This window comes from Carassius auratus, chromosome 23, assembly GCF_003368295.1.
Source record: "Carassius auratus strain Wakin chromosome 23, ASM336829v1, whole genome shotgun sequence".
NCBI classification, from domain to species: domain Eukaryota; kingdom Metazoa; phylum Chordata; class Actinopteri; order Cypriniformes; family Cyprinidae; genus Carassius; species Carassius auratus.
Window position 1 is genome coordinate 18,989,902 of NC_039265.1, and position 24,804 is coordinate 19,014,705.

Consider the following 24,804-nt stretch of genomic DNA (forward strand, 5'->3'; position numbering starts at 1 on the left):
AAAAAGGTTTCGATATGATTCACCTCTCGCTGAAACTCTTCTCATCTCTACTTGTTTACTGCCTCATCATCACAGTGCATTTACATAATCAATATCATTAAAAAATTGCAGATTTTAATTGTTTTCCAGGTAATGGACTAGATGATGGAGGAGTGATGGAATGAAGAAGAATTAATTGGGAGTAACGAGGATCACCTCAAGTTTAATTAATTTAGCTGTTCATGTTCAGTTGATACAGGTCAGCTGATCTTTCAGGGTTACAACACAACACTGGTATAAGTAGGCACATAGGGAGCATCAGTGAACTTCTAGTTAATCACACATCACATTAACATATTGACCTCATGATGTCACCATGCTAATTATGGCAACAACAACAACAACAAAAAAGATAAAATAAATAAATAAAAATGACATAGAATGCTGCAGTTCATTTTGAACACAGCTGACGAAAAGCAAAAATTAAGGCATCATTACATAAACTTAATGTGTAATGTTTTGAAGTTTGTCACGTAGTGATTCAAATCATCATTGGATGAAGTGATGTCAAATGATGCATCTCACTGAAGTCAGGGTTGATCGATCTGCCCCGAGTTCAAAGGTCAGAAGTCTGACTTCAAGTGGCATTCTTGATGAAGAAAAATCTGAATTATTTTGCTTCTAATCAAAAATTGGCATTTTCAAAATCACTTATATCTGCCATTATTAAAACTGGATTTTTTAAGGATGATTGAAATGCATTTCTAAAGTCTAGAAAAGGCTGCATGGTGTGCATTGTTCCAATCTTATGTTTACAGAGCACTACATTTCTTCTTTATTCACTGAGAGAAGGAGAAAGTAGACACAACCAAAAACTGGCTAGTGTAACTGCACAAATGAAAGAGGATCATTTACGCATAGCACACACTCTTTATTCTGACATCAGAGAACCACACAGTAGTATTTGAGTATTTTTTCCTTTTCTTCATGGCAATTGAGAACATAAATAATAATATTATTATTTTGAAATCGAAATGTTAGTATATCATGACACTGAACGGTACCAGAATTCTAGCAAAATCTTGTTAAGATGCAAAAGAACGTCACTTACAAAGTGTTTTGTACATTTGTAAGAGCATAATATAATATAGGACAAGCAAGATCTGATGGAGAATGTTCTGAGTTTAGTTTCCAATCCCACGCAGAGCATTCTTTGTAATCCACTGTCCAGTTTCAGCTGTCAGCAAAAATTATTCATTTTATCCTTAGTCCCAAAAACACTATAAGATAACTTCCATTTTAAAATTTATAGTGAAATCATTTAAATAAAATCACTTAAATATTTCAAATAAATAAACTGAACAAGAAGCAAAAGTATTTGGAGTGTTTTAAGTTTCATATTCATAACAAATATTTTATAAATTTGTATTTGCCCATAAGTTTGTCTCTGTAATGTTTTTTAGTAGTAGGGGGATAAAAACCCTAAATGTGCAGGTCAGTGTCACTTATATTAGTATATTATCTATACACTATCTAGATATTTTGGCAAAATCTCACATCTCAACTTCTGTAAATTTGAGACTAAATTAACAATGCTATTCATGTGAAACATGACATAATGCAAACTAAACTAAATACAGTTGAAATTGATCCAACCACAAAATTAAAGATCCCTGTTAACATCCTGATCACAAGGTCACACACATTAAGCATTTGATTACATGATAAGAAGCAAATTCAAATTCTTAATCAAATTCTGTTCAGAAACTAATGACAAGGAACTAATAAACTTATGAAACGTGAGTGCACTTTATATAAAAGCATTTGCAAAATGTGAAAATGTAATAATTAAATTAATCTTTCCACATTTTTTTTTACTTTGATTTGAGAAAACACAACTGCCACTGAATCAGCTAACTCAACCATATTATGAGTGAATGCATGATCCACCAAAGATTTCCTGTGTTGAAACGTGACTTATTTAATAAATATGGATTTATAAATTAATGATTAGTATGCATGACAAGTAATCAATTAAACACTTTACAGAGGATGAGTCCAATGTTTTTACCAGTATAAAAAAAGAACACTGATCTACTGTACATACAGACGACTGAAAGCACTGTCTCTTCATTTTCATTTAAAATTTAATGCCTTTAAAAAAAAAAAAAAAAAAAAAATCATAATAAAATTTGAATGGACCGATCTAAATCTCTTTAGTTAAAACTGCAGTTTTTTTCCTGGATTTGATGGTATCATTCAGTCAGATACAAATTCAATACTATGCACATTCATAGTTGTTAAGTTCTGAAAATGGCAAAAATTTTAAACATTTATTACAATAAATGTTGTCATTTATATATTCCAACTCTCAGTGTGAAAGTCTAATTTGAGGGACAGATAAATATTTGTCTGTCACGTCACTGAATTGTTGGTCAAAACTCATTAATTGACTTTTGCAAAAATGTTTAATACGATTACACTTAAATAAAACGCAGTTAGAGTTAAACACACACACACAGAGAGAGAGAGAGAGAGATAGAGAGAGAGAGAGAAATACTGTACAGGACCATCACCAAAAAATAAAACAAGCACAATATGACAATAAAGAAATTTGCTCATACAAATAGCTGATAATCATTTAACATATAATCATTTCAGTGGAAGAGGTATTATTATTATTATTATTATTATTACTTGCAATGCAATTTACCTAACAAAAAGCTTCTGTGTCAAGTTGTTATCTTATAAAAGTCAATATATTCTAGACAATGAGAAAATATTGAAAGTACAAAGGGAAACTATATCCATGTAACAAATAGTCTGATTAAAGATTAATTTCAGACAGGATGTGTAACAGACACTTTTTGCAGATGCAAATAATGGAGTAATGCTTTTTATGTGTGTTTTTCTATGATGATGAGCCGTCAAAGTCATGGAGGAAACCATATACTTCTTGCATCTACGTCCTCAAAGTTGACTTTTTCAACTATCGTGGATGCAAAGTCGCGGGGGTATTCGGAGATGTCTCGGGTTGACGAGATGCTTGCAAGCTATCTTTCGCCAGAATCTGCATCCTTGATTAAGAAACCTACTCTCCCCACTAAACCTTATAAAATAACGTAATTGTTAGTGGGTAAAGCTGACCAAGCTGTAGTTCAGGCTGGTGCTGCGCTGCACACTATGGCAGTGTTACAGGCATACCAGGCTGACCTGTTGAAGGACTTGAGTGTGGGCAGTACAATCGACGAGGAAGCGTTCGCTGAGTTTCGTCGGGCCATAGGTTTGTCTCTCTGTGCAACCAAGCAGATGGCTCGTGCCATTGGCCAGTCTATGTCAGCTTTAGTCAGCACGGAGAGGCATTTGTGGCTTAATTTGACGGCCATTAAAGAAAAGGAACATTTGTGTCTTTTAGACTCTCCTATTTCTCCATCTGGCCTGTTTGGCGATTCGGTTAATATGGTTGTCAACAAGTTTGAGGAAGTAAAGAAACATGAAGAAGATTTTGTTCAGTTCTTTCCTTGCCGCACTCAAGGAGAGGGGCCATCAGCCACCCAGCCTTGCCCCCTTCCTTCAAAAACCAGAGAGGTTAAAAAGCAGAGTGTGGTGGACCGTGATCCCCCTCGTATGGATTGGGGACAGACCTCAGGACTATCATTAATAAGAAAAGGAAGTCCTGATGCTCTGGCACCCGTGCTGGTGGGGGTAGTCCCTCACGGGCTGGGGCGCGCTAGAGAGCTTTCGACCCACCCCGTTACCCTCATAAAACCCTTCCATCCCCGCCACTTCTTGTGCTTCGGGGGGTGGTGGTTTCCAGCGAGATATTAGATGTTCCAGTGTTTCCTGCTGTCATTCAGGACATGGAACATCTAACAGCCCCTCAAAAGGAAGTGTTAAAATTGGTACCACTCTCAGAGAGTCTGGCAGCATGGAAACTTCTGCTGGGCATTTCTGCGTGGGTATTGAGCACAGTATGGATAGGATACAGGATCCAATTTATTCATCATCCTCCACGTTTCAACGGTGTGGTCTCCACGTCCGGGAAACCAGAGCTGATGCAGGTACTGTCTCAAGAGCTACAAACTCTTCTGGTTAAAGAGGCCATAGGACATGTTCCTCTTCCACGGAGAGAGTCTGGTTATTACAGCAGAGACTTCCTGGTTTTCCTAAAAAGGTGGGGGAGTGCGTCCAATCTTGGATCTTCAAGGCTTAAACCGTACAGTCAAAGCTCTCAAGTTCAAGATGTTAACCGTCAAGACGGTCGTGTCGCAAATTCTGCATCGCGATTGGTTCTTCATTATCGATCGATCATCACGATTTTGCCACAAAACAGGAAATTCCTGAGGTTCGCTCTCGGGGGTGAAGCATACCAATTTTGGGTTCTTCCATTCGGCCTAGCCTTATCACCCCATAAGTACACAAAATGCATGGATGCAGCGCTGGCTCCATTACGACTCCAGGGCATTCGCATTTTGAATTATATCGACGATTGGCTCATACTAGCACAATCTCAAGAGATGACGCTACAACACAGAGACATCGTGTTAGCTCATCTAGTTTCTCTGGGGTTGAGACTCAACACAGAGAAAAGTGTTCTTTGTCAGGCCCAGAGAAGGACTTATCTCGGGATCGTTTGGGATTTGATCACCATGTTGGCACAACTGTTTCCCACTCGGATCAAGACAATTCGGCAGACCATGAGCAAGATCAAGCTAGGCCAAGATCTTAAATGTTGGAGCAGATTTACTGTACAGACTGATACTACCGACGGGGGAATGGAAACTCCACCCAGAGGTAGTGAAACAGATTTGGAGAAGATTTTACGAAGCAGAGGTGGACCTCTTCACCTCCCATCAGACAATGCAATGTCCCCTCTACTTCTTGCTGATAGCGCCATGTTGGCAGAACAGAGTGTGGTTCTCTGAGATAATATCTCTCTTCGACGGCTCACCATGGGCGATTCTGGAGAGGAGGGACCTTCTGTCTAAGGCAGGGGGCACGATATTCCATTCCAGGCCCGACCTGTGGAAACTTCATGTTTGGCCCCTGAAGGGTAACAACTGAGGAACACAGGGCTTTCGCCGGATGTTATTGATACCATTATTAGTGCTAGGGCTTCCTCCACCAGACAGAGTTATGCCAGTAAATGGGGTGTCTTTGAGAGGTGGTGTGTGGTACACAATGTAGATCCAGTCAACTGCCATATTGCTTCAGTTCTGGACTTTATGCAAGAAAAATTATCAACAGGCACGTGCCCTGCTACTCTTAAGGTTTATGTGGCTGCTCTTTCGGCTTGCCACACTTTGATTGATGAGATGCCACTTGGGAGACGCCCTCTTCCTTCGTGGGGCCAGACGACTGAGGCCTACAGTAAAAACCAAGATGCCTTCTTGGGACTTAGATATAGTTCTCGAGGGTCTGGTTGAGACCCCCTTTGAACCTTTAGAATCAGCGTCTGATAAACTTCTGACTCTAATTTTATTGTTTTTTTCTCATGGCAATAACTTCTTTGAAGTGAATTGGGGATATGCAGGCTCTGTCTATCTCGCTATAATGCTTAGACATTGCCCCAGGGAGGGTGAAAGTGATTTTGCATCCTCATCCTGATTACCTGCCAAAGATCAGTTTTCGGCTGTACATCCGGTCATTCTTGAGGCCTTCTGCCCTCCGCCGTTCACAACGCCAGAGCAGGAGAAATCTTATAGACTGTGTCCAGTCCGTGTTCTTCAGACTTACGTCCACCGCACTAGCCAGTGGCGTAAGTCGGAGCAACTGTTCTACTGTTGTGATGGTGGTAACAGAGGAATAGCTGCCACCAGGCAGACCATGTCTCATTGGGTCAGGGATGCTATTGCTTTGCCTTATGAGGCGCGCAGTCAAGCTTCGCCTATAGGTCTTAGAGCTCACTCCACAAGTGGGGTTGCCTCCTCTAGTGCTTTAGCAAGGGTTGCCCCCTTACAACAGGTTTGTGATCCGGCAGGTTGGTCCTCTCCGCACACATTCATAAGATTTTATTGTTTGGATGTTCATCCTACTCCGGGCTCTCATATTCTTGGGTCAACATAACAAGCTAATGGCTGAGGCCTTCTTGTGGTTTGGTAGCACACCTGCACAACCTTAGGGGTGAATATGTCCCAGGACAGCTCTTCAGACAAAATGTCCTGTTGATGCACCTGTGGCTTATCTATTTATAGCCCCATGTTGCGGGCGCGCTCCGATGACGTCATCATATATTACCGCAGGGTCAATTCTATCGACGTGTTACACACATTATTCAAAGCTGGTTATGAATAAGACGTTTCCCAATTCACTGAGCAGCGCTGCATCTCGTTACACTTTCTCAGGGAACAAGGTTACCGTTAAGTAACCGGGAAAATATACTACAGAAGAAGAAGAAAGTACTGGTATCAGATTGGTAAAGGATGATACTCAGAATCTTGGTATTGGACTTGCTCTTAAAAAATGGTATCTGCATCCCTAGATATTTTTAAAAGGTGATTTTTTGTTATGCATTCATTGTGTTGTGTTTGAGTTTAACGTCCTATTCCTGCAAAAGACGTTGCATGGTGAGAACAACACTAAACCAGTAAATGTACACAACCAGAGAATTTAAAGAACTCTGTCTACACGGAGTACATATTGATCAGTAGACGATCACACTTAAAGTGTCTGATTACACTATGAGGATTTCAAACAACAAAGTATGGCATTAGATATCCTGCGGTTATGGCTTCCATTTAAAGCAAATATATCAACTGATAAAATTACTCACTTGAATGCACTTTGAATAAACGCGTCTGCAGAATGTGTAAATGTATCTACAATAATCTTTTGTGATTCTGATAGTGATATTAAAAGACCGCATCACTGGCAGTGAATCAATTTGACCTAACCACATATCAGTGCGTGCATCTGTACACACAGCTCTAGAGAAAACTTTAATGTCATCATCCAGCTCAGTTGAGTTCAATTTTCATCCAATAGTGTCTGTGCAATCAAGTTGATAATATTGACAAATATCAAGTGTCCTCAACTGAGCAAGCCAACATGTGACAATAGCGTAGAACCCAAACTCTATCGGTGACAGAAACGATCAGACTCTGTCGGGGGCCAGTTCTTCTCTGGCCAAAGTTCCAGTTGACCTAATTTATGCAACATGACACTCTTTTAACAAATTGGAATTTTACAAATATGAAATTGTTTTATGTGTAAACCAAGTTAAAGAGATGGGTCTTTAATCTAGATTTAAAAAGACAGAGTGTGTGCCTCCAAAACAGCTCTAGGAAGACTGTTTGAATGCTAAATAGTAAACGGATCTACTGACTGCAGGTGATTTTAATATTCTAGCTATTAGCACAGAGTTTTGAGATCAGATTTGAAGAACTTAAATGTGAAATGAGCTTGCTCAAGTACTGAAGGGGTAAACCTTTTGGGGCTTTAATTATAAGTAATTCTGCACTAATGCTAGTGCCGAGTTAACAGAACCGGGCTGATATGGTCATACTTCCTGATTCTAGTAAGAACTTTGTTTATGAAGTGCACAGAGCAACCACCCAATCAATCATTACAATAATCTGACCTTGAGGTCATGAACGCATTAACTGATGCTTCTGCATTTGACATTTAGAACATATGTTAGATATATGCAAAAGAGAAAAATGCAGTATTACAAATGTTAGAAACATGGTTTTCAAATGAAGGATTGCTATCAAATAGCACACCTAGGTTCCTAACTGATGAATGAGAATTAACAGAGCAGCCATCAAGCTTAAGACAGTATTCTAGGTTACTACATGCAGAGGTTGTTGGTCCGTAATTAACAACTCTTTTTCTTTTTTTTTTTCTCAATTTAGTAAAAGAAAATTACTAGTCATCCAATTTTGTATGTTTAATGCATACTGTTAGCTATGTGAATTGTTATGTTTCATCAGGCTGTGAAGAAATATAAAGCTGAGTATCATCAACAGTGAAACTTCCCAACAGTATAATGTGCAGGGTGCAACGGTCCTAGTACTGAGCCATGTGGAACTCCATACTGTATTGTGACTGATATAATACAGTATCTCTTTCATTTACTGCTACAAACTAATAACTGTCATATAAGTATGATTTCAACTATGCCAATATAATTCCAATAATACCATATAATACCAATACCATAAATACCATAATTTTTGAGGTTATTCAAAAGTATGTTGTGGGTAATAGTGTCAAAAGCAGTGCTGATAACATCCTGACTTAACACGAGGATTAAATTTATAGGGCAGTGTTCCAAATTATGTATTGTATGTAAATGTATCTTATCATAATAAATGCTTAGAGAAAAGAGGGGCTCTTTTGTAATAGGTCCATTTAATTTTGAATATTCATATATCTGATACCGCATTTGGTTGGGAGGGACTTATTCAGCAATAAATAAACATAATTTCTGAGCACAATCTTATTCAACTAGAAACTCTTCATAGATGCTGGTGCGTATTAATTTTCATATCAACAATAGCACATTTTGGTTTGTAATGTATTGTCAGGGCATTGTATTCCTCATGTGAATAATATATTGGATAAATTATAAACCTAGCGATTGTTTAGAAACTAAAAATTATAACATTATTTATTTGTTACATAAAATGTATTATTTTCTTTAAAAGCCGGTAACTGCTGAATTGTGAAGTTCTTCTGTGAGGTTGATGTATTGATGGATTCCAGGTGAGTTGAATGTTTATGCACTCTCTACAGCAGGTCCAATTAAATCATTGTTGGATGTGTCCGGTCACAAATCAATCTTTAAAATGGGCTATATGCCATTTTTTTGTGTAAATAAGGATGATAAATTGAAAAATATCATTCATATGCTGAGATGATGTAATATGTTTTTTTTTTTTTATGTCTTAATCAGGATGGCCATACGTGTGATATTGTTACTAACACTTTTTACTGGGCTGTGTGTTGCTAATTTGAAAGGTATGTTTAGGAAAATAATAGTAAAAATTCCTGGATGTAAAAATCTGTAATCATTGAGTGTCTTCATATTACATATCAGCGGATCAAATTATTAAAATTATATGGTCATTGAAATCTTGTGATTTGATTCTTTAGTTTTTTTTTATCGACTGTGTAGGGAATCTTGCTCTTAATGCCTGGGTGGTGCAGTCCTCCTTAGGAAACCCACAGGGAGCTGCTGAACACGCAGTAGATGGAAACAGAGACTCAAATTACGCGAAGGGCTCATGCACCCTCACTAAAGTGGAGTTTAACCCATGGTGGAGAGCTGACCTTGGAAACGTCTACAGTATAAGCAATGTTTCCATCACTAATCGTGGAGACTGTTGCAAAGAACGACTCCGAGGAGCTCAGATTCGTATTGGTAACAAGCTGGAGAACAACGGAAACAACAATGAGCTGTAAGAAATGTTTCAAATGTTTTATCATCTTGCGATATTTATAATGTGTGATCTAGTTTAACAAAACAGGAGGCAAAACTGTACCTCCTCCATAAACCAAACAATCAGTGACCGACTACCATGGAGTTTCAACTAATTTTTTTTTTTTTTTTTCAGATTGTTATTAGACATTTATTAGTTTAGACCACTGTTTATTATAGCAGTGTGATATAAAACATGAACAATCATTTATGAATAGTCTTTTTATTTCAGTACAGTTGAATATATTTTTTAGGCATGTGTTTAGGGCATGTGGTTTTCACTTTTACACTGTTCTTTATGTATTTCTAGGGCTGCAACTGTTCTTACTGTTCCTAATGGAACAGTAACGTTTGTGTTTGAGCCGGTTAACGGACGATATGTCAACATATTTTTACCTGGGAACGATGAAATCCTTACTCTGTGTGAAGTCGAGGTGTTTGCAGGTGAGGGATAAAGAGAGAACACAACTCTGTGATAGAATGTGTTTATGTACTGACTAATGTGTGTATTATATTAACAGAAAAGGACAAACCATTGTACACTTGTGGTCCAAGTGAGTGCTCTTCATTTCTTTGAATGTTGTCAGTAACACATATATGAGACCTGTGCTGGCCAAATTAGTCAAAATGAGCACATTTTCAAAAATGAGTTCTCTTATTCACATTATACATTAAAATACCTAAATACCTTCAAAATGATATAAAACTTATATATCATATATTAAAATGAAATATATATATATATATATATAACAGCCGTAGCTCAGGCACTAGAGCCAGCAAAGTAACACATTTTGAAAAATCAATCAAACTTGCACATTTTCCTTCAGTTCTTTTCAATAAAATCATTCTTAATAACATAATTATGTAATGTTAAACAGGGAATCTTGCTCTTGGAGGCAAAGCTGTTCAGTCCACTACAAACAGTGGATTAGGAGTTGCTCAAAATGCTATCGATGGTAACAGACAGTCAATTCACGCGCTCGGGTCATGCAGCGTGACTAACGGGGACAAGGACCCCTGGTGGAGAGTTGACCTGCTGGACGTCTACAGGGTAACCAGGGTTAGCATCACTAATCGTGGAGACTGCTGTGAAAAGAGGATTGAGGGTGTTCAGATCCGTATCGGAAACAGCCTGGAGAATAACGGCAACAATAATTTCCTGTAAGTGCTGTCTCTGTCTCTTAACACTTATACAAACAAATTGAGAAAATTAGTAAGATAAAAATTACTTTGAATAAATCATTTTAATTCAAACTTGCCTTTTATAGAATTAGAATTATCTGATACGCCCCTCTCTTTTTCTCTGTCTCTTCACAGGGTTGCGACTGTTGGGCCCGTCCCACTCGGAGACACAAAAACATTTGAGTTTAAGCCTGTTAAGGGGCGATACGTGAACCTTATTGTGCCTGGACGCAATGAATTCCTCACTCTGTGTGAAGTTGAGGTTTATTCAGGTGAGAGATAAAATGAGAGAGATGTGGTGTGTAGAAATAAAAAAAAAAAAAATATATATATATATATATATATATATATATATGTATGTATATATAATGTGTATGCAGGCTTAATGATTTTTATTTCTGATTTCATTTCCAGATTAAGTGGAATGTAATGACGTACATCACAGTCCACCGATCCGCTGACACTACTGTTTTCTGAGCAATACTATTATTGCACTTTTTACATTTTACTTATGCACCTTTATCCTTCCTCCAGTTACCCCCTAAACACCCTCATCCTATTCTTTATCTTTGCTTTCTATATTAATAAATTACTACAGCATTGAATGTTGTATTGAATGTGTCTGACTCAAAAAAAAAAAAAAAAAAACATTTGGATGTTTACAGTGAGGAGCACAAGACATGTAGTATGTATGCTATGTATGTGGCTATAAAAACACATTCCCACTCGTTTTGACAAAAGATATGCTCAGATGATTCGAGTCTGTTTGATGAATACTATTCCATGGTTTTAAAAATAAACCATAAATTAACAGGGTTGCAAATTTATTCTAAAGCTCTCAAGGTGCAGGAAATGTTGTGTGAGGCAACAGATCATATTGCAACAAACATTTATCAATTATTTTAGCACTTTCAAATGACAATTTAAATGAATAAAATGTATTTATATAAATACACATACAAATGCACACAAACAAATTGTAATTTATATTTATTATATAAGTATATTATGTAAAGTTTCGTGTTCCGAATCCAAATGCATTTTGTCAAATGAAATTAAATTAAACATATCTTCTAATGACAGTAGAAGGCAGGATCTTAAAGGGATAGTTCACCCAAAAAAATTCTAATTTCCTGTAGATTAACTGTAGTTGTAGGTGAATTTATGTATTTATTTTTTGAGTAGAACATTAAAGAAGATTTTACCGGTTTTGAAAATAATATTAATAATAAAATATATCATGCAACACAAAATGAATACCCATGGCTTCTATATTGATCTTATGAAGAGAAATAATCATCTGTGCAAGAGATTGAACTTTATTTAAAACATTATTCATTGTAAACAGAGCTTCAGGCAAATGGGCCGGAGTGATGTCCGGTTCATGAACAAATCATTATTTTGAAGTGATTCTTTTTATTGAAAGAATAAATTGACCAAGTCGGACTGAACCGTCTGGAACCATTTGTGCTTCAACCAGCACAGATCTACAAGTTACTCAATCAAAACTCACTTTCAGACATCCAACAGTCACTCTGACTGTGATGAATGAACTAAGTCAGAGCTCCAGATCCTCCAACAGTCACTGAACTGAAGAAACAGTTAAACTCAGACCGAAGACTGATGAATCGCTGATAGGTACATGCATGAACCGAGCACTTGAATGAAGGGCCGAATTAAAGTTTGTATGGTTCCTCATGGTCTATCTATGTAGCCTATGTGTAACATTAATGCATGACTGCATAAACAAACCAGTTCATTGAAGCAAACCATCTGAAATATCCAATTTCACAGAAAAGAACATAAGGATACAGAGCAAACATAAGCAAATAACCTATGCTAGTCAAGGTTAATAGAGTTTATTTGTGTGGGTGTATGTGAGGCTTTAAAATTCATTTGAATACTTTATTAGTACCTGATTGTCATTCTTTGATTCTAGTATTACAGAGTGTAAAACTTACCCTGGTCTGATTAATCTGAATCATTCCTGTTATTATTATTATTATCTTTGTAGATAGCCAGTGTTACATCCTCCACAGCCCAATCAGTTAAACCTCACTCCCCGATCTCAAGAGACACACTGGAGACAGACGCTAGTGGCTGCAGTCATTTGGCCTCCTTGTTAGTGCGTCCTCCTCCCATGCCGAAGACCCGGGTTCGAGGCCCGCTCTGAGTGAATGTGAGGTGTGGTGGTGATGCCTTCAGAATTCAATCAGGAGAAAGTACCTCCTGAGACAGGAAGTAAAGCAGATTTTGGATTCAAACGTGCCTTGATGCCTTGTAATGCTGCCTTTGAATGCAGTATTTTAGAGTTTTCTGATGCAGTCGTCTTCTGTCAGTTCTCTTTCTGATTGAATATTGTTTTGTTTCACATGATAATCTCCAGATCATAGTCCTCTGGGTACCCCCCACCCATCCGGATTTCTGATCATAAATAGTCAACATGTTGAATATTTGCGATTTGTGAATGGGGTGCCTCTTCCGAGCAAATTCAGGCACTCTTAACACACCTCAGACCACAGGAAAATCTGAAAAAATAATCTTTGAGTCACTCCTCGTGTATATTGAGGCCATCTTGTGGTGGAAATGATAAATAAGCAAAAACAAATGTGAAATAATTTACTGAAACATGTTGTAGATTGATCTGCCTTTAAACATCACTTCAGATGTCAACAGTGAAATAATGAAACATTTTATAATGACAAGATTTTCCAATCCTCCTTTTACTTAAACATGTCTGTATTTGCAGACATTTATTTCTGTAAAACATTCAATCATGCCCTATTTTTTTTTTTTAAATAACATTTTATATACATTTAATTTTATAACTAAGTTAATTTTATAAATGCCTCTACACATTCTGAAAGCTCATCTACATGTTTAGTTCGTTCCTGTGTAAATGTAAGCTTGATCAACCTGTTTTGCGGCGGAAGTGTGTATGAGGAAGAGAAGAGAAAGAAAGAAGGGAGGAGCAAAAGTTAGCTGTTAAATGTTTACCTAGCTTTAAACAATTTACGCCTGCTTTACCTTTTATGTGTATCACACATATGATTTAAAACTAAACTGGATATATTTATTGCATGTCAGGTCTTGTTTAGTCTCCATCATCTCAGTGTAAAGCACAAGATCTTGTGTTTTGAGCTGGACATGTGGAAGCTGAGCTGCTGTGTTCATCATTAGGATGCAGAACACAAGAGCTTCGATCAGGACTGCAGAAAGGTTGGTCTAGTGTTAATAGTGAGAATGTGCATGTGTGTTCACATGCTTGTTTGTGTGCTCTATATGTAGGATAATGTGCGGTTTGGATTAAGCTGTTATTAGAGTAGTGTCACGAGTGCAAGTAGTGACGCACAAACAAGGGGCGTGGCCTCCATTTTAAATGATACATATATCTACACATGGACGGTTTTTTTTTCAGTCTTCTGCCTTTTGTATTAAATTGTATTAAATGTCAGGCTTTCCCACTGTTATAGGCTACTGGGGAATACACTACATAGCTGTTGAAACAAGTCACGCTGCCTGATAAACACAGATGTAGTGGCATAAAAACCTGAATTTAATAATAACAATCACCATCTTTATTTATTTATTTATTTTATTCATTATTATTATTATTATTATTATTATTATTATTATTATTATTATTTTAATAAAAAGGCTTTGGTAATATATCTGCAAAAAAAAAAAAAAAAAGGCATTACAAGGGAGTTACGAAAAAACAAAAAGTGAATATTTGTGCGGGTATGTTATTTTCTAATAAGGATCTGTTAAATCTTTATCAAGAGAAATAGGCAGAGTTAACAAGAATGCACAGCGAAGTATTCATCATTGTGCAGCCCACTGGAAAATCTAGAGGGAACCTTGAGGCGATGTCTTCAAAACGAAACCGAAACCAGACCCAGTAAACTATTAACACACTTTCGTGACGTAATGCCGCGTTGAATGTCGGGTAGAAGTCTGCAGCGGAGCTCGCGCTCAGTACACATCATGAAGGGGGCGCGCGAGAGCACGCTTCTGAAAGCTAAAATGACGGACATAAACAAATGTTATGTATTGATAGTGTAACGAAACTGAATAAATGAAATAAATGATTCTATGTTTATCAGATGACTGATGAGTTGTGAAGGTTCTCTGTGTGCTGTATACATGAGATAAAATGTGTACACTTATGTTCAGAATAAAATGTTTTACCTCCATTTTTTATCGATAAATACTGATTAATTATTATATTATTAATTAATTAAGAATTCATTATTATATATCCATTTTAAAATCGATGAATACTGATTAATTATAATTTATATTAATTGCATTGGTTATCATCTTGATAGTAAATTGATAATTCTGTAATGAGAACAAATAAATTGCTGGATGCAATTACTAATTAAATTAAGTACAATTTATTAAATTGTCTGAATTAAATACAGACCGGAGATCTAGCAAACATATACTTGATCAAAAACCTCATAATTTAATATTTTACTCATAATTGTGATACGTGATAACCTGATATATGCAAACAGAGAATGTGTTGTTTTCTTATTCACAGAAGCAATGTCATCAACTATTCAGCCCCGCCGACGAAACAGCAAGGATGTTCCTCCCAGACTGGCGTAAGAGTTTGTTGTTACTAATTTCAGAAAATGAGATTATTTACCATATTGCCTATGATTTGTTAATAAATGATGGCAGGAGAAAACTACAAGAAAAATATCAACCTTCTCAAGCTAGAGACAAAAAAAAAAAAAAAAAAAAATACAGAGAGAGAGAGAGAAGATGACTCATTGTTTCAAAATGAACAAAAATTATATGTTGACTTAAAATATGAATTCAATATAGTTTTGCCTTTGTTCAGGACTGAAACGACACTGACAGTCATAAACAACCACGAACCGGTCACTGTCAAATCATCTGTCCTTATAGACTAGATTATAACTGATTGAGATCATAACATGATGCTGAATCCGTTCTGTCTCTTGCAGATCACATCATGATGCCATCCTCATGAATCCAGGTCCTCCAGCACTTTACCGACTCAACACAGACAGAAAATATATTGATGGCAATCAGAAAAAGGTCAGACGATGGACATATGGAAAAAGAGACAGAAACAAGCAGAACAAAGTCATCCTGCTGGTGGGAGAAACCGGAGCTGGGAAAACCACCCTCATCAACACCATGATCAACTACTTCCTCGGAGTGAAGTTTGAGGATGAAGAGTTTTACCAAATCACAGAAGAAGAAGAAGAAGACATAGAAGAGTCATTAACCCAGACATCTGAGATCACTGTTTATGAGGTGTTTGTCGAAGAAAACCCAACATCTCTGACCATCATTGACACTCCAGGATACGCAAACACTAACGGATACGAGAAAGACAGAGAAATCTCTGAGTATCTGAGCAGATTACTCTCAGACGAGGATGGCATTCATTATATTGATGCAGTGTGTTTTGTGATGAAGGCGACTCAGAATCGACTCTCTGGAAAAGAGCTTTACATATTTCACTCAGTTCTGTCTCTGTTTGGTAGAGATATAGAGAACAACACAGTGATTCTCTTCACACATTCAGATGGACGACATCCAAGAGATGCTCTCAGTGCCATTAAGAAAGCCCAGATTCCCTGCAGAAGAGATGGGAAAAAACAACCCGTTCATTTCTTATTCAACAACCAGCAGAAAGAGAAAAGAGACAAACAGTGTGAGAGTGATCTGAATTCCGCCTGGGAGATGGGAGACCAAAGCATGAGGGAGATTTTGACACTCCTGGAAGAGAAGAACAGAAAAAGTCTTCAGATGACATTAGATGTTCTGAAAGAGCGAAGACGACTTGAGGCCTGTGTCTCGAATCTGAAGGAGCGAATCTGTGAGGAGGAGCTGAAAACGAAAGAACTGACTGGGATTCAGGAAGCCATCAAAGAGCACAGAGACAAGATTCAGAAATGTGAAAACTTTCAGTTTACAGTCCGAACATCTGTCAAAGAGAAAGTCTCCACAGATGATGAATGGTGGTGGAGCAGAAACCAAACCTGTTGCAATGTCTGTGAAGAGAACTGCCATAAGAAATGCTGGGAAGAACCCTCAAGCTGTGAAGTCATGAAAAAAAACCACTGCACTGTGTGTACAGGAAAGTGTCATTACAGTGAACATGTCAGGGAGAATAAAAAATATGTGGTGAAGACAAAGACCATCACCATTACATTTCACGAGCTTAAACTGGAGTATGAACGCACTGGTGAAAAGCCGAAAACCAGCTTTGATAAAAAAATATATGAAAATATTTCAAACGAACATGAAAGAAATAAGAAAGAATCTGAGAATAAAACCGAAGTAGAAGAGAAACTGGTCAGTGATCTGGAGAAGATTAAAAATGACGAGTCCAACCTGCTGCATGAAGCTTATATCATCGTTGTGAGTCTGTCTGAAATCGCACTGAAAGCAGACAGCGCTTTCACTCTTCAGCATCTGGATTTCTTGATTGACAGACTGAAGGAGGAGGGAAAAGATGAATGGATGAAGAACCTGAAGGATCTGAGGAAAACTGGAGAAGAACAGAAAAATAAGGGGGCTCTACATCATGTGATGGATTTCACTGGGAAAAATTGCAACCGATTTGACAATCGTGTAGCAGGTAAAATAATAATAATTAAAAAATAATAATAAATGCAACAAATCTGAAAATACAAGATGAAAAAGCACAACAGATGTAGATACATCTGAGAAAATATTTCACTTAAAAAAAGTTCCATTAAGAAATAACTTTTATGTTTTGTAAAATAAAATAATGGCTGGCGCCGATACAGGATGGCTGCCTCCGTGACGAGCTCCGCATATGTTTTTGTGTTTTTGTTAGTTTGTCCTATCTTTAGTTATATTCCTGCCATCAGTTTCACCAGGGAAGAACTGCTGAACATTCGGCAGAACGCACCACAAGATGTTTTTCCAGATTTCAATTATTCAGATGTTTTAGTGAACGTTGTTATCGGAGGAGCGGCGGCGCTGATCAAGCGCTTCAGGACGCGCAGACGGGGGAAGCGAGCGGGAGCGCTCGTCAGACTCAGGAAGCGCGGATTTCGAACGCCGTTGCCTAGCATCCATCTGGCAAATCTCCGCTCTCTACCCAACAAAACGGACGAACTCCTTCTGCTTTCTTGGACTAATAAGGATTTCACACACTCTGCTGCTCTGTGTTTCACGGAAACCTGGCTGAATGACACCATACCGGACAGCGCGCTCCATCTGCCGGGATTTCAGCTGTTTAGAGCGGATCGTGAATCAGAATCCACGGGGAAATCGCGCGGCGGCGGGACATGCTTTTACATCAATGAACGGTGGTGTACAGATGTAACTGTGTTAAAGAAGACGTGCTGCTCAAATCTCGAAACACTCTTCATTAACTGCAAGCCGTTCTATTCGCCGCGGGAGTTTCACTCGTTCATTCTGGTCAGTGTTTACATCCATCCTCAAGCGCATGTGAGCTCAGCTTTACAGAAACTCGCTGATCAGATCACAGAGACAGAACAACAACACCCAGACTCTGTTTTAATCATTCTCGGGGACTTTAATAAAGCCAATCTGTCCCGTGAACTGCCAAAATACAGACAGCATGTTACATGTCCCACCAGAGACAGTAATATATTGGATCACTGTTACACCACAATAAAGGATGCATTTCACTCTGTTCCACGAGCAGCTTTGGGACGTTCTGATCACCTTCTGGTTCATCTTATACCGTCCTACAGGCAGAAACTAAAATCAGCTAAACCTGTATCAAGGACTGTAAAAAGATGGACTAATGAAGCAGAGCAGGATTTACAATCTTGTTTTGACCTCACTGATTGGAGTGTTTTTGAAGCTGCTGCCACCGATCTGGATGAACTCACAGAGACCGTAACATCATATATCAGTTTCTGTGAGGATATGTGTATTCCTACAAAGACTCAACTAATTTACAATAATGACAAACCGTGGTTCACTGCAAAACTCAGACAGCTCCGTCAGGCCAAAGAAGATGCTTACGTGAAGGGGGACAATGTCTTGTATAAACAGGCTAAATACACATTGGAAAGGGAGATCAAAGTGGCAAAGAGGAATTATTCTGAAAAAATAAGGACTCAGTTCACTTCCAACGACTCCGCATCAGTGTGGAAAAGTCTAAAGAAGATCACCAATTACAAGACACCACCCCCCAGCACCGTAGAGAATCAACGACTGGCAGACGATCTGAACGAGTTTTACTGCAGGTTTGAAAGAACACCCATCACCTGCCCTGAACGCCTCCCCACACAACCATTCACACCCTTCACAACTCCTGCAACCAGCCCTGAATGCCTCTCCAAACTACTGTTCACACCATTAACAGCTCCTGCAACCCATCCTGAACACCTCTCCAATCAAGCACTCTCACCATTCTCACCTCCTGCATCCCCCCTCTCCCCCACACCTGCATTTCAGATCAGCGAGGATGCGGTGCGCCAGGTCTTCCGGAAGCAGAAAAGGAAAAAAGCACCAGGCCCAGATCGTGTTACACCAGCCTGTCTGATATCCTGTGCTGAACAGCTGGCCCCCATCTTCACAAAGATCTTTAACAGATCGCTGGAGCTGTGCGAAGTCCCTTCATGCCTCAAACGTTCCACCATCATCCCCATCCCTAAGAAACCCAAAATTACAGGACTAAATGACTACAGGCCTGTGGCTCTAACATCTGTAGTCATGAAGTCATTTGAAAAACTGGTGCTGGCCCACCTGAAGGACATCACTGGGCCCTTGCTGGATCCTCTTCAGTTTGCCTACAGAGCAAACAGGTCTGTGGACGATGCAGTAAACATTGGACTGCATTATGTTCTGCAACACCTAGACAGACCGGGGACTTATGTGAGGATCCTGTTTGTGGACTTCAGCTCGGCCTTCAACACGATCATCCCAAACCTCCTCCTGCCCAAACTAAATCAGCTCTCCGTGCCCACCTCCGTCTGTCAGTGGATCAACAGCTTCCTGACAGACAGGCAGCAGCTAGTGAGGCTGGGAAAATACACATCCAGCACCCGTACAATCAGCACCGGAGCTCCCCAGGGCTGTGTACTCTCCCCACTGCTCTTCTCCCTGTACACCAACGATTGCACATCTAAGGACCCCTCTGTCAAGCTCCTGAAGTTTGCAGATGACACCACACTCATCGGCCTCATTCAGGACGGTGACGAGTCTGCTTACAGACAGGAGGTAAAAGAGCTGGCTGTCTGGTGCAGTCTCAACAACCTGGAGCTTAACACCCTCAAAACAGTGGAGATGATCGTGGACTTCAGGAGAAACCCCCTGCACTCCCCCCACTCACCATCATGAACAGCCCTGTGACTGCAGTGGAGTCATTCAGGTTCCTGGGAACCACCATCTCTCAGGACCTGAAGTGGGACATTCACATTGACTCCATCGTAAAAAAGGCCCAGCAGAGGTTGTACTTTCTCCGCCAGCTGAGGAAGTTAAACCTGCCACAGGAGCTGCTGAAACAGTTCTACTCCACCATCATTGAATCCATCCTCTGCACTTCAGTAACTGTCTGGTTCAGCTCAGCTTCTAAATCTGACCTCAGAAGACTACAGAGAGTAGTCCGGACTGCTGAGCGAATCATCTGTTCAACTCTCCCATCTATTCAAGAACTGTACTTATCCAGAGTGAGAAAAAGGGCTGTCAAAATCACTCTGGACCCCTCACATCCAGCACACTCCCTCTTTGAACTGTTGCCATCTGGTCGACGCTACAGAGCACTGAGCACTAGAACGACCAGACACAGGACCAGTTTCTTCCCTCAGGCAATCCATCTTATGAACAGCTGACAACAATGGCGAACACACTACACTTTAAATTTATATACACACACACTTTATTTATCTAACACACATACTTAGTATACACTTAAATCTTGCACACAATATATATGTACATACATAACTTCACTTTGTAATATACCTGCCTACAATTGTCATTTGTATATTGTCATTCACTGTCTACATATTTGTATTTTTTATTCTTTTATTAGGTGTTTTATGTTCTGTCGCTGTCATTCTGTTGTACTGCGGAGCTTCTGTCACGAAAACAAATTCCTCGTATGTGTAAACATACCTGGCAATAAAGCTCATTCTGATTCTGATTCTGATTCTGATTCTGATAAGAGTATCAGGAGTCAAAAAGAATGCATTACACTAAATTATCACATTATAACATGTGTGTGTGTGTGTGTGTATATATATATATATATATATATATATATATATATATATACAGTATTGTTCAAAATAATAGCAGTACAATGTGACTAACCAGAATAATCAAGGTTTTTCGTATATTTTTTTATTGCTACGTGGCAAACAAGTTACCAGTAGGTTCAGTAGATTCTCAGAAAACAAATGAGACCCAGCATTCATGATATGCACGCTCTTAAGGCTGTGCAATTGGGCAATTAGTTGAATTAGTTGAAAGGGGTGTGTTCAAAAAAATAGCAGTGTGGCATTCAATCACTGAGGTCATCAATTTTGTGAAGAAACAGGTGTGAATCAGGTGGCCCCTATTTAAGGATGAAGCCAACACTTGTTGAACATGCATTTGAAAGCTGAGGAAAATGGGTCATTCAAGACATTGTTCAGAAGAACAGCGTACTTTGATTAAAAAGTTGATTAGAGAGGGGAAAACCTATAAAGAGGTGCAAAAAATGATAGGCTGTTCAGCTAAAATGATCTCCAATGCCTTAAAATGGAGAGCAAAACCAGAGAGACGTGGAAGAAAACGGAAGACAACCATCAAAATGGATAGAAGAATAACCAGAATGGCAAAGGCTCAGCCAATGATCACCTCCAGGATGATCAAAGACAGTCTGGAGTTACCTGTAAGTACTGTGACAGTTAGAAGACGTCTGTGTGAAGCTAATCTATTTTCAAGAATCCCCTGCAAAGTCCCTCTGTTAAAAAAAAGGCATGTGCAGAAGAGGTTACAATTTGCCAAAGAACACATCAACTGGCCTAAAGAGAAATGGAGGAACATTTTGTGGACTGATGAGAGTAAAATTGTTCTTTTTGGGTCCAAGGGCCACAGGCAGTTTGTGAGACGACCCCCAAACTCTGAATTCAAGCCACAGTACACAGTGAAGACAGTGAAGCATGGAGGTGCAAGCATCATGATATGGGCATGTTTCTCCTACTATGGTGTTGGGCCTATTTATCGCATACCAGGGATCATGGATCAGTTTGCATATGTTAAAATACTTGAAGAGGTCATGTTGCCCTATGCTGAAGAGGACATGTCCTTGAAATGGTTGTTTCAACAAGACAATGACCCAAAACACACTAGTAAACGGGCAAAGTCTTGGTTCCAAACCAACAAAATTAATGTTATGGAGTGGCCAGCCCAATCTCCAGACCTTAATCCAATTGAGAACTTGTGGGGTGATATCAAAAATGCTGTTTCTGAAGCAAAACCAAGAAATGTGAATGAATTGTGGAATGTTGTTAAAGAATCATGGAGTGGAATAACAGCTGAGAGGTGCCACAAGTTGGTTGACTCCATGCCACACAGATGTCAAGCAGTTTTAAAAAACTGTGGTCATACAACTAAATATTAGTTTAGTGATTCACAGGATTGCTAAATCCCAGAAAAAAAAAAATGTTTGTACAAAATAGTTTTGAGTTTGTACAGTCAAAGGTAGACACTGCTATTTTTTTGAACACACCACTTTCAACTAATTGCCCAATTGCACAGCCTTAAGAGCGTGCATATCATGAATGCTGGGTCTTGTTTGTTTTCTGACAATCTACTGAACCTACTGGTAACTTGTTTGCCACGTAGCAATAAAAAATATACTAAAAACCTTGATTATTCTGGTTAGTCACATTGTACTGCTATTATTTTGAACAATACTGTATATATATATATATATATATATATATATTTATATATATACTTAATACGCGTGTGTGTGTGTGTGTGTGTGTGTGTGTGTGTGTGTGTGTGTGTGTGTGTGTGTGTGTGTGCAGAAATTACACTGAGAGATCATTTCAATGCTCTGCTGAAATAAAAGCAGCAATGAGACCAATGTTTCTATCATGTGACTTACGTCCTTGATTCTCCCAACACACACATTCAGTTTTGGCAATGTGCAAACTACACAAGAAGTCTTATTTCCATTTTATTATTATTATTATTATTATTATTTTTTTTTTTTTTTTTATTATTATTATTATTAAAGAGGATTATTTATAGTGTTAATAGTGTAAAAAGTGCATGTAATATTATCTGAAAAAAGAACCTTTACATCAATTCTGTGTTTACTTTATTGTGATGTAGTTATGAGATAATCTCATAAAAAGGTATAATTTATCCAATTTGTGTTTTTTTTAATTTTATAATTTTTCATTGCAGCAGCAACAGCAGCATCCATACATCACCACCGGCGCAAAAGCATGGATGAACCTCCCGAAATAATGTGAGAAAACATTGCTACACATTGATTCAGAAGACTGGTGCTTAAAAAAAAACAACAAAAAAAAACACTTACATTATTATATTTTGGTGCAGTATTAATAAAATATCTCTTGAACTTAATACACTGCCTGCCACAAAAAGTCAATATGTTTCATTAAGTAAACACTTTAAATGTTAGGATTTAATAATGTTTTGGATACAGTGATCAATGTTTCTGGTGTGTTGCATGTTTGGCACCAATTCTTTCAACTCTTACTGATGCGGTGTGTACATCTTCATTTCTTAAACAACCACACTGGAAGATGCACATATGCCAGAATGACAATGTCAAGATGTATTGGACCCAAATAGTGAAACAGTGGTTCAGTAAGCATGAGGAATCATTTTAATTTATGAACTGGTCCACCACAGATTCCTGATCTTTACAGAGTGCTTCGACTTTCCAAATCTCGAAACAAGATCTCAACCAAAAATGCATGTTCTTGATGGAGGTAAATGTTGTGACATTGCATAATGGTGTCGAAACAATGCCACAATGAAAGCACAATGTTACACAAAGCTAAAGGCTGTCAAAGAGTGTGTGACTTTTTTTGGACAGGCAGTATATATAGAATAAAGTATCATAAGTAGCATCTGCTTATCAGCAAATGTGGTTACCGTTAATAAAAAAGTGTCTGCATTCAAAATTGTAAAATACTTTATATATCCTAATTATAAGCTCTTAATATTTCTTTTCTCTAGAGCCGGAGTTACTCGTCTCAAAGATGAATTTATTGAACTCTACGAGAAAGATCACCCTCAGCTTCAGCAGTGCACAGAGAGACTGTGTCATATCATCAAAAAGTTTGAAAATGATTGCAGATTTGCCTCTGAAGGCTCTAGATTAGCAGGATGGGCGGGCATTGGTGGATCTGCTGCTATAGCTGCAGGATTAGCTTTAGCTCCATTTACTGTAGGGGCTTTTTTTGTTGCTCTTGTGGTTTTTCTTGTTTTCGCTATATCTACATTCATAAGTGCTCGAGGTATAAGTGTAAACTGCAGCTCTAAGAAAAAGCGCCAGATGACAGGGTTAAGAAAAGGCATTGAATCTGAACTGAAGGGATTTCGGGATAAAATCAGCCCTATGGCTGAAAAGATGAAAGACATTCTTGAGCGCACTGAGACAATATTGGGAGAGCAAGATGCCACATGGATAGAAGACGTTACTGAACTGACTAAGAAGGTTTCTGAAACTATGGCTTTAATTTCAGAAGTTTATAGTGGGTTCAGCTTTGTGTTTAACATGATCTCGTCTGAAAACACCAGGACACTCGATGACATGGACAAACTAGCAGATACACACATAGATGAAGAAATAGAGGAAAGTGAGATGAACACAAAGGCTGGGAAATTCATTGTTAAAATGAGGAACTTAATTGATCAGTTACAAAACATTGTTAATGAACTTGAGAAAACAAAAGACAAACTAGCAGTTTATTAGCATACAAAGTGAAAACTGCTAAGGCAAGTTATTGCTCGATCCACCTGAAACATCAATTCATCTAGTGACCAGCATCTCATTACAGCTATTAAAGTCAAGCCACCTTTATTTTTTGTAGTGCATACCAGGGTGTAGAATTGGGGTGGGGGTGACTACCAAACTGTCCCTAGTAATCATTTTTATTAAACAATTACATATATGTATGTTTTTGTAATTTTGCAAATGTTCCATTGGTATTACTTAAGAGGTTAATGTAAATTTACATTACGTT

General features: G+C 38.3%; 2 protein-coding genes across 2 annotated transcripts; both read left to right on the top strand.

Moving 5' to 3' along the window:
- Positions 1-3,162: 3,162 nt before the first annotated feature.
- On the top strand, positions 3,163-10,568 carry LOC113040897 (uncharacterized). Its single transcript, XM_026199092.1, has 6 exons — positions 3,163-3,604; positions 5,600-5,737; positions 9,098-9,380; positions 9,711-9,844; positions 9,922-9,954; positions 10,282-10,568. The coding sequence occupies exons 1-6, from the start codon at positions 3,163-3,165 to the stop codon at positions 10,566-10,568; spliced, it is 1,317 nt and encodes a 438-aa protein (XP_026054877.1).
- A 2,963-nt stretch (positions 10,569-13,531) lies between these two features.
- LOC113041659 (uncharacterized) lies at positions 13,532-24,786 on the top strand. The gene is made up of 5 exons (XM_026200310.1): positions 13,532-13,804; positions 15,135-15,198; positions 15,568-17,216; positions 22,991-23,054; positions 23,795-24,786. The coding sequence occupies exons 2-5, from the start codon at positions 15,140-15,142 to the stop codon at positions 24,531-24,533; spliced, it is 2,511 nt and encodes an 836-aa protein (XP_026056095.1). The 5' UTR covers positions 13,532-13,804; positions 15,135-15,139; the 3' UTR covers positions 24,534-24,786.
- Positions 24,787-24,804: the final 18 nt, after the last annotated feature.